Source organism: Xiphias gladius, chromosome 2, assembly GCF_016859285.1.
Source record: "Xiphias gladius isolate SHS-SW01 ecotype Sanya breed wild chromosome 2, ASM1685928v1, whole genome shotgun sequence".
Classification (NCBI taxonomy): Eukaryota; Metazoa; Chordata; class Actinopteri; order Istiophoriformes; family Xiphiidae; genus Xiphias; species Xiphias gladius.
The window spans coordinates 7,678,195-7,689,129 of record NC_053401.1 but is presented as its reverse complement, the minus strand read 5'-3'; the positions used below and the strand labels follow the sequence as shown (position 1 = coordinate 7,689,129).

The window sequence follows — 10,935 nt, the reverse complement described above, 5'->3', positions numbered from 1 at the left end:
TCCTTTGAAGTAGAAATCCGAGATCCATTGAATCAGGAAGTCATGGCTTACGATGTCAGACTGACTAATTTGATGAATTAATTCATCTGATTAATTAATTTCCTGCAAAGAGAAAAAAAAAACACCTATGAGTGTTGTCCTTGTTAAGTAATATAAGCTACAGTTAGAAAAAAAAAAAAGGGTAGTCCAAGAAACATCTTACACGAACATATTTGTTTTTTGGACTTAACTGAGTATTAGCCAACTTATTAGCTTACTTTATTAGACAGTACTTCTTAAAGAAGAAGTTACTCCCCCAGTACACCTCGCTAACTACACTACGTAACGAAGCGCGATCCAGAATCGAAGCCAGAGACGGCATTCAGTGATGAATTCCTGTGACACGTTTCCTGCGAAAGCGCCGCGGGAGCTCAGTGTAACTCCTCACGTTGAGGATATGAAGGTGACAGTGCTCACAGACGGTTTGACTTGACGGTCATGGTGTCACTGGCGTTATTGGAGATTCTGCTGTTGGCCAACAAGGGAATTCCCACTGGGGAAACACTGATTTAAGATAGACATAGAGGAACATTCCTGCAGTGTGCAGCATAGTGGCGGGTGCAATCTCTTCTGCACATACAGTAATTGCATACACACACACACACACATATTTAAAAGCTTGGTGGTTGGAGCATCAGGCCTTCAGACTGAACTCGAAAACCCCCCTGGAAACCACCACAGTTTACGAACTGTGTGCGTGTGTGTGTGTGTGTGTGTGTGTCATTATTAGTTTCCATTTTCAAGTTGTTGCCGCTGCTTTTGCCTCTAACAACAATGATAAAAACAGGTATAACGTCATAGGCTCCACGTCCCAGCTAAGGCAAGATTTCACGGCGCTTCATTCCATGTACGTCTCAAAAATAAGATCATTGCTTTCAAAGACACGTGTGAAGAAAATCAGGGGACTGTTAAAGATGGTAGGCAGCAAGATGATGACTCACTGCCTTTATTCTGAAAAACATGAATGCAAATACCGGTTTCTCATGCAATATTACAATGCATTTCACCCATGTATAAAATGGCATTTACATACACATGCGGCATTTCACCATTCTTTTCTTCTCTACCCTATCATCATGTTTCTTTCTTCAGTTTTGCACATGGGTCTTAGTGGGTTTGTACTGCATGGTGCCAGCTCAGGCTACAGTCTACCTACACATTTTCCATTTCCTAAAGTTAAGGTTGAATTGTAACATCAAAAAACAGGCTGAATAATCTTAGAGGAAAAACAAAGGGGATGCTTGCCAGTTCTAAGTGACTGCGTCAGAAGGATGTGATCTATCTCTTTTATGGCATTTAGTGTGAATTCCGTGCATAATCAGAGCGTGTTGAGAAGTTGACCTGTGAGGGTCAGGCTCAGGTTTGAGCAGGGGGGAGGAGAGAGGAGGGGAATGGACCCTGGGCAAGACTCGAGTTCAGAGCAGACTATTTAAATGAGGGAAACCTGCAGAGAGGCATGTGTCATCGCTCTGTCATCCAGCGTTACAGGAGCACAGCGACAAGTCCAATACCACAGGTAAGACTATTACAGGATGTTTTACCATTTAGGAGAGTATTATAGTGGAGACAGAAATAATGATAACAATATAAGTAATACTCTTTAATATTTTATTAAGTAAAAAATGCATTTTTAAAAATGCAAAAGAAAAGCTTTAATATAACTTAGTGAATGAGCAGTTTTCTGTTATAGCATCTTTCTCATTTTAACAACTGATTTACTTTATTTTCTTTTAGGATGCACGTCCTTCTGGCCCTCCTCTATGTCTTTCTTGTGGCAGCGCCTGCTTGTGCAAGTCTTCCCACAAAGGGGGACTCCATCAGAAACACCATACACAACATTATAAACATTGCTCAGATAACCCTGGTCCACATTAAGAAACTAAGGACAAAGGTATGCACATTGCTTTATAAGAGCATAGTCGACCAGTTGTTCACGGTGCAGTCTAATCGGTGTGTTTTAAGGAAAGCGTGGGATGTCTGTCCTTTTCTGGCCTTTTTTTCAGAGAAGGGCAACAGATGATTATTTTTTTATCCTTATTACATATTACAGGTTTAACGTGAGGCTAAATTTTCTGAGAGCACTTATATCATGGTAATGTAATAGTTTAAGGAAATTCATCAAAGTAAGGAAGATTTTTTTGTTAAGGTTTAAATATTCCCAGTCAACCTATGCAACATATTGGACACGTGTTTTCCCTTCTTTTCCTTAGTTGCCGGTAGCTCCACAGATAGAAGTGACCAATCCTTCGATTGCGGGACTAACGAGCATCAGCCATGGCCTTGGAATCTTGGATAACCAGCTGCAGAGCCCTTTCACGGAGCTCTTTGGCCAGATCCAGGCTGATGTCTCCAGCTTGGAGGGAAGGGTGCGCTCCCTCGCCCTGACGATGGACTGCCCCGTCCAGGCCAGGCCCAGTGGAGAGACCAGTGACGATTTGTACCCGGACAGTCACCTTTACCTGACTCTGACGAAGGTGCAGCGCTACCTGGAGAAGTTGCTTCTCAACAGGGACAAACTAAAGGTCTGCTGAGAAATCCACTCTCACATCACACACATACACAAATAGCTCAGTGTCAATTCGTCTTTGCACATACTATTTTTTTCATGGTAGTTCCGTAACAGGACTTCTGTCACATAGGGATGAAAAGCATGTGAATAACATTTTCAGATTAATTCTCAGTACTCAAGGAATATTGTTCTTCCTCTGGTTGCAAAAAAAAGTAGCTTTTGAGGTGTAGTAGTTTTAGTGTTTGCACAGAAAAGATTTTATACAAGTTTGAAAAATATTTGATCTGTAGACTTATTTATATGATTTGGATAATATTTAAATATTTTTTAAAATTAAACAACTGAATAGATAAAGCAACAGATGTTTCTTCCAATATGGTTTACAATTTAAAACGTGTATACGTCGGTTTGGGTAATCTGTTATATGGAAGCTTGTGTAGGGAAAAGTATGTAAAATAATTTGATGAATGTGCAGTGTTAATGGTATTTGATTTGAAGTGTACTCTTTATTGTAATATTTTACAGAGCAGAAACATTGAGCATACAACTGAAAGCAACAGACTACAACATTTTTTTTTAGCTGAAATGTCATTTGAAATAAAGATTTGAAATAAAGATTTTAGTAAGTATTTGTTGCCTGTCGATTTTTTTTTTTTTTACTTGTGTGTTACTTTGAAAATAAATCTAAGGTTTTTAAAGTCTGATCAGCCTTCTGCTCTTCACCATTACACCCCTGGAGGAAATAAAAAATAAATTTAAATAGCATTTTAAAAATAATGTTCTCATGCTTTATAAATCTAAATGTTAAAAGATTAATTTGAAAATTGATTGATTGATTACTTGATTAAACTAGTCGAGTTTTCTAGAAGAAAATAATGAATCAATGTCAAAAAAAATTATACCAAAATATATAAATGAAATTTCAATATAGTGTCTGTTTCTGTAACAAAGACACTATATTAGTATCATGCGTATGTTACAGAGAGACACTATACTAAGCTGAAACACCCAACTGAAACAGTCAAATTTTAATGTATGCTAAGGCTTTTGTAACTGTCGTGGCAGTGTGACACCATAAATGTGTTTATAATAATAATAATAATAATAATAATAATAATGATGATGTGATTTAAGATGTGACATGTACTAGGGTTTGCTGTGAGAAAACTTTTCACTTTGGCTACAGCATTTCTAACATTTATGTTCAAATGTCCTTTAAGATGGAAGAAATTTATAGACATTTATATTTGGATTTTTCAATAGATTGAACTATTTTATTCAGTTAATTTTTGAAATTTCCTTAAATATTTTATCTTTTTAAACCCAGAGTTGAGTTAACTTTTTAAAAAATGATTTCTTCATTGAGTAATGGATAAAACTCTACTCCAATTTCTCAACATTTTAGCACTTTTTTCAGAAACTGCAGGGTTACTGGACAACATTTATTGATAGCAAAACGAACAAACAAAAAAAAAAAAAAAACCCTCCTCCCATAGTACTGAATAAACCATAACTGTGGGGAGAGACTGCAGAGGTCAACATTTTGGCAGTCCGGCCATTTGGGCAAAGCGCAAGAATGTGCCATTAAAGTTGGAACTCTGACCCACATACTAATACTGACATGGCCATGCAGAGCAGCCTCGGGACACATACACAGCTGTAAAGTATTAGGGTACACTGAACACCTCATCCCTCATGCGTAAGACACAGTGATGGGCACAGCGAAAAGCAGGGAGCGCCCAGTGTTGCATTTTTATGATTTGTCAGCGCTGAAGTAAACGGGATGAGCGAGGACTTACACTATTCTCATAATTATGCTACCGTTCGGTGGTAATATTCCTGACATTAAAACGGGGGGAAAAATAATTTATCGAAAGTTTCATTTAGAAAGAAGCATCTGTGCCAAAGAGAGTGAGTCACTGTAGTCTTTATTCCACACGTGGGGATGGGAAAATGTCAATATTGGTAATCGTATTGGTGAGAACTGTTGGAAAAGAAAGTCGCAGAAAAGCCAATACACAATGGAAGAAGTGTTTATACCTCACAAAGGGCATTACTACTAATGAGAATACATTATACAAGAGACAGAAATCCATAAATTTGATTCCAGTGTGACTCCCATGACTCTCTTCATCATTCCCATCACACTGCCGAGCAGCCTTGTGACACTTACACAGTATATACAGAGTATTACAGTCCACCGAGCCCCTCATCCCTCACATGCAAGACACCGAGACGAGTACAGGGACGGGCAGGGAGCGCTCAAAGTTGCATTTCGTGCTTTTATACATGCTGAAGTACAGACAAGATCAAGATTGAAATTGTTTTTATGATGTAATTACGCAGACTTTCAATGGTAATATTCATCACACATCAATCCACATTATAATGGAGGGGGGGAAAAAAAAAAAAAAATCATTCATCAAAGATTAATTTAGAAAGAAGCATCTGGGCCAAAGAGGGTAAGTCACCGCTCTACACTCCACACATTGGGATATCGGTAAAACAGATTCAGCGAATTTATCACTGAGGCAGTGACATAGTGACTGTATAGCTACTAGCTAGACTGTCACACTGTACAGTATGTAAAAATATGCACATAACCATATCGAAGCAATAATATCTGAGTTTGATTACTTTTTTTTTGGTGTGTTCTTCAGAGGTAACAAGGATTACAGGGGAAATTAAACAGCCTGCTCATACTAAACACCTTTACACCTTTCTGCCTTTTGTTGCGTTGGTGACAGTACATGATCAAAATGAGCTAAAGACCCACAGCTCACCATTTAAAGTGCATGCTCTTCCTTAGGTTGCTTGATTTTTTTTCCCCACTGTTAAAGTAAAAACGTTGTTGGGGGGCATTTTCCTTTCCAACACTTCCTTTAATTTTAACTCAATTTGAGTTAATTGAGTAAATATTAAATTAATAAATAAAATTTATTTTATTTATTTTATCAATTTAGCACAAATATTTTACTTTAAATCAATTTAATTCAATTGAGTAAATATAAATTAAATTAATTTAAGTCAATTCAATTTGAGTACATTTTAGTGTCATTTAATTGAATAAATATAATTGAAGAAATTTAACTCAAGTGAATTTAATTGAGTAGTGAACAGCAGTTCATTAACCAACACTTTCTTTGCAAAACAAGCGCCACGTGATATAAGCTCCACAGTGATACATTACATACTGGATATTACTCAAAATGTAACCTTGGCTAAAATCAAAACAACAAAGTCAAACAACTGAGAATGCTTAAAAGGAGAGAGAAAAAAAGTCTTTGTTAAATTATGATACTGTTAATAGTGCCACAGTAGCCAGATAAAATAAATAAGGTGTCTTCTGTTTGAAATCATAAAGCATCTTAAAGGTTCAAAATTGGGCCCAATTAGACTCCCTAACAGTTTCCATTTTTGCTTTGCGGGAGGAAATGGGCAGTGACTCCAGGAATTTCTCCAGCGTAGAGAGATAGTCTTGTGGGTGGCATCGCATGTGTGCCGCGTGTTTCGACTCCTTCCACTTCCTGCTCTCCACGGCCATGCCCGTCTTCCGCCAGCGCTCAATCAACTGCTCCATGACGGCCGGGTTGCAAAGGGCATCGTTCTCACTGAAGAAGAAGAGGGCTGGTGCGGTGATTGGGTTGTTGTGGAAAACCTGGATGCTGCTGTCGTAGAAGTCGGCCGTGTGGGTTTTGAAGAGCCAGAAGTAGAGCATGGCCGTGCTTTTCACAAAGCCCTCGAAACGTGGCACCAGAGTCTTACCGAGGCCTGAATAGCGACAAGAGAGCGAATAATTAAGAGGTTTCATATTTTTTATAATTAAGGGCACAATTACAAATATACACACAGCGCAGTATAGGGCTGGTTATCAAACTTCAATATTTGAAGAATGAGTGCTGACGGAAATGTCTCTCTGTTGCTTAGAGGGTTGTAAACAGTCAGTGTAGTGCTGTGAACCACACATTAAGTCTTTTATTTTTTTATTCTCCCTTATTTGTGTATATTTTTGGCAAATTGGCACCATTAAAAGTAAGCCAAATTAGCTATTAGCAGTTCCTGTTTGTAATGTAGCCACAGGTGAACAGTCAGCTATCACTAGATTACTTTGATACTGAAGGAAACTTTAAAATGTGATGATTCTAAGGCAAGTTCTGGAGTAGTATAAAGAGTATGGTTTTTTCCCCCCTACGACTTCTTGTTGGATTTATGGCCATTTATTCGTTCTGTTGACATGGAAGATAACCATGTCCTCAGACAGTGTAAGTCACACTGAAGTGTCAGTTTCAGCCCTTTATCTGTTTGCTTCTCTCCTACTCTCTGTGCTCACGTATACAGTATATTAATACAGCCGAATTCCCAATAACGCTGTCCTCATTTACACGTTTTTCTGAGTCTGTTGTCAGACAACGGAACAAATATGAAATAGTGACTGTAACGCAGCCCTTTAAGACCACATGCTAAACAGGAGTCACTTCTAAGCTCTTTCCAAGCTGCTGCTCTGCACCGCTAACATCCTGATTTTATAACTACGACGTCGCCTGAAAAAACTGCCATACGCATCAGTTAAAGACAACGGCTGTGCTGCGATTTCGACTATATTTCGTTGTGAAATGGTCACTCAGAGAGAAAAAGAAGAAGCTCATTCACGTCTATGTCAGCTGCCGTTCGGTCAGTTGACTGAGACGTATAGAGAGATGTATCTGTGGAGGGAAAGCCTGCTCTCGGGCTATAAGGGCAATACTTGTGACTCTCTTCTACAGAAAGTAACTAAGATTTGTCCATAAAGTCGGTAGATTTGTTGCCAGGTGCCTTTTTTTTAAAGAAAAAAAGAAAAAGAAAAGAAAAATCACTAAGGTCAGCGGCCAATGGGGAAACTCCAACACTCACCCGGCCAAAAAATGGTGGAACTTGATCACTCAGTCAGTCACTCAGTTACAGACATTCGCGTTTGTAAGGCTGGCCGCTCTCGCGGTCCCGCCATAAACAACGTCGGCCACGATACCAAAGCTCAGGTATTGTATTGGCAATGCAAACAGTAGTCAGCCCCAGAACTTGTATTCCTTCAATGTATTCAATAATTTTGTACACGTGTTGTATGTAAAATATTCATTATTTGAAGAATTACTGCTAGAGGAGCATTTGAATACTATTTCTCATTTCCACAGAGAGTCATTATTCTCAAAAAATGGTTGTCCTGATGTCTGGGAAACTGTGAGAAGAATTTTCCACTATTTTGGGACATTTTGTTGACTAAATGATTAATCGTAAAAGAGATAGAGAGAGAGAGATTAACCAATTATTTAAAAAAATCTTGAGTTACAGCCTTATATAGATATAAACTTATGAATGTATAAATAGCCACTGTTCTGAGGCAGATTAGAAACAAGCTGCCACAAGGATTTCCTGGACTCCTGACAATATGAAGCAGTAGGTCAGATGCCTAATGAATTATTTAAAGATCCGACACACATATCCAACACAAAAGTAACCTGAGTCCCAGTGGGAACGTGGTGTATCACTCTCACTCACCTATCGCCATGTGCTCCAGACTGCCAGCCACCAAGCTATCATAGATGTGCCCTATCACCCTCTGGGTCAGGCCCGCATATTTTTTCGGTCCCTGAGAGATATGGGTGAGTATCTGGGTGAAGGTGTAACCTCCGATGGAAGAGGCATGGACCAGCACCGCCCTCCCTGAGAACTGAGGCTCCTCCAGAATCTTCAAAACTTCCAGTCCGTAGTCGAGCCCCCATCGAGGCCACAGGAAGTGCATTACACCGCTCTGGACCAGGAGGACATCCATGCCGCGGTCCAGGTAAAGGTCCCTGTACTTGGCCACCGCCGCTGGCCGGGCACCGAGCCAGGCGAAGAAAAGAAGAAGCGGACGGGAAGTGGAGGCAGAATCTGATTGGTTTTGGGAGGAGGAAGGATGTGCAGAGGGGTCGACGCTGAGGGGCAGAGCTGAGGGTGACGGTGATGAAATGGGGCAAAGAGCTGTGGAGGTTTGAGAGTCTTTGGCAGGACATAATGTCCGCTCCCCTGCCTCTGGGAATGGAGTATAATAATAAGTTATTCCGCTCCTGATCCTCTTGGCCAAGAACGTCCTTCCACTGACTTGTTCCGACAGGGTTGAGTCAGTCTTGAAGAGACTAGTACAAATGACAAACCAAAGTCAGATTTTAAAATGACAGAGTACTAAAATGGTAATATGGTATGAGCATAAAAACTGTGAAGCATTAGTTATTTGAAGACTCTACTGTATATCCCCCCCAGATCCAGAAAAATTGAACCTGGGTATTGCAGTTATTTTTAGATAATATGTCATAATTTGTTTTTATTTTTTGGTCAACAATTGTTATGTTCAAAAATAGTAGTTTTCGTGGACACACACAGATACCAGTTGCATTTTGACATGCCTCACAGATGTTTACCCATCACATTATAGCCGATAGACTGATACTGGATTTATAATGCCAGTTCCAATATTGATACGAACAAGTAAGAAGCCAGATTGTAGGGCTTCAGAGAGATGGGAGACAGTACAAGAGTATCAGCAGGCTAGTGGACATAGGCTGACACACAGCTGGAGCAGTGGTTGGGAGGTCGAGAAAGAGCCATACTACCAATAACACAAGGCGCAGTGGCCATCCTCGAAAAACGATGCCAAGCACAATTCGCTATTTACGCAACCTTGCTTTAGAAAAAACAGACGGGAGAGTGCTTTTGACTTGGCACGAGGGGCCGTCCGTGGAAACTGGTGTTTCAGCGACTGAACGGAGAGTGTCAAGGACGTTGCATGAAGCTGACCTCTACGGACAGCGTCCAACGAGAAAATGTTTGCTCACGAACCCACGAGGTTAAACTTTTTGCCGAAGCACATGAAAAGAGGCCCCCGATGAAACCAAAATAGATTTGCTTGGATCAGATTGGGGGTCGGGAATGTTTGGCGTGGACCTGGCCAGGACTACCACAGTGAGGGCATAGCGCCGGCCCTATGAATGCAAGTCTGTGCACCCAACCACCGAACAAAAAGATGATCGTTTTATTAGTCAAACATTTGTTTTTCAGATTATTGGCTTCATACATGTGCGCACACATATACACACACACACACGAACAGCTTGACTATGCAAAATGTTCACTCAACAACTTGCCTAAGACCAGGTCTGTATAATATGAACTGTTCTTTGATATTTTACATTTCTATTTATTTTTTAGTATAAATCTTAAGACTAAAATTATTATTAATTAAAAATTTAGACACAGTAGGATAAATGTTTCCAGAAAACATGAATAACCAGTAAGGCAATGTGCCACTTTGACTGAGCCACCTGTAAACCACCTTCAGACCTCATCAGATGTTCTGGAACCCAGTCCTCTTTTTTAGTCTGTTCATCTGGGCTTCACACCTCTACACAACTTCAATCAATCGATCAATCGATCGATCGATCGATCAATATGGTGCTTCGTGGCCGATCCACAGCACTGCTCACGCACGTGCCTACCTTTACACCATCTCAATTACTTCCACCTGAGCTTATTTTTAATTTAAATTCCGATATTTCACTAACAATGAAAGAATGACAAGATTCTCTGATTGTGGATGTTCGTGCCCCCGGGGCTTGTAGCGTCTCTCTGAAAAGGTGCAGGAGAGGGGGGGCGGGGATCAAGCTCCGAGGAACGTGGCCGTGGCGTCACACTAAACACACTTTCACCATGCACCACCCGAAGTCGGCGAAACCACGTCAACCTAAAATGCATCGCCGGCCCCCGGGAGGATATCCGCACCCCAAGCATCCGCCTGCATCTTTTCATGCCCGTGCGAGTTCCGCCAAGCGGTGTCGCTGGCTCAGTTACCCGGAGAGCGGTCCGTTCCCCATCCCGTGGCGCTGAGGCGTCTGGGCGCGCCCTTGCTCCTCCTCGGATGCCTGGGAAAAAAAAAAAAAATTCGGCGCGGGCGTCTGGTCCAACGTGCCACGGCGTCGGCTCCTCGCAGCCACGGCCCGGCGACCCCTGGACGCGGGCGACCGCCGAGAGGAACTGACGAGTCGAGGAGCCCCGCCTCCGCGCCCGCCGGCTCTCCCGCAGTCCGCCCCCGTGAGCGCGCGGTTCGCCGGCTGCGACTGACGCGACGCGACGCGACGCGACGCGGCGCGCGCTCCCGTCAAATTGCCAGCCGAAAGCGCGCGGGCGGAAGCGTCTCATTAAAAGACCGTGTACAGCAGCAACAGTGTCATTTTAATAATAATGACAGATAAAATTGGAGTTGCTTAAACATTTTGTCTGTGGTTGATGGTGGTTGCCTGGCAATACAGCGAGTTCAATAGAACTGACCTCGGCCAGTGCCGTATTTGTTGATATCGCGGTTTAAACGGAGCTTATCA

General features: G+C 41.4%; 2 protein-coding genes across 3 annotated transcripts; one reads left to right on the top strand and one right to left on the bottom strand.

Moving 5' to 3' along the window:
- The first annotated feature begins 1,774 nt into the window (after window positions 1-1,774).
- On the top strand, window positions 1,775-2,570 carry lepb (leptin b). The gene is made up of 2 exons (XM_040150601.1): window positions 1,775-1,930; window positions 2,250-2,570. The coding sequence occupies exons 1-2, from the start codon at window positions 1,775-1,777 to the stop codon at window positions 2,568-2,570; spliced, it is 477 nt and encodes a 158-aa protein (XP_040006535.1).
- A 2,807-nt stretch (window positions 2,571-5,377) lies between these two features.
- On the bottom strand, window positions 5,378-10,589 carry LOC120803492. Of its 2 annotated transcripts, none has more exons than XM_040151994.1 (3): window positions 10,409-10,589; window positions 8,081-8,700; window positions 5,378-6,319 (listed from the first exon to the last, which is right to left on the bottom strand). In XM_040151994.1, the coding sequence occupies exons 1-3, from the start codon at window positions 10,429-10,431 to the stop codon at window positions 5,925-5,927; spliced, it is 1,038 nt and encodes a 345-aa protein (XP_040007928.1). In that variant the 5' UTR covers window positions 10,432-10,589; the 3' UTR covers window positions 5,378-5,924. The 2 variants fall into 2 exon arrangements, with proteins under 2 accessions (XP_040007928.1, XP_040007936.1); XM_040152002.1 differs by lacking the exon at window positions 10,409-10,589 and adding an exon at window positions 9,902-10,032.
- Window positions 10,590-10,935: the final 346 nt, after the last annotated feature.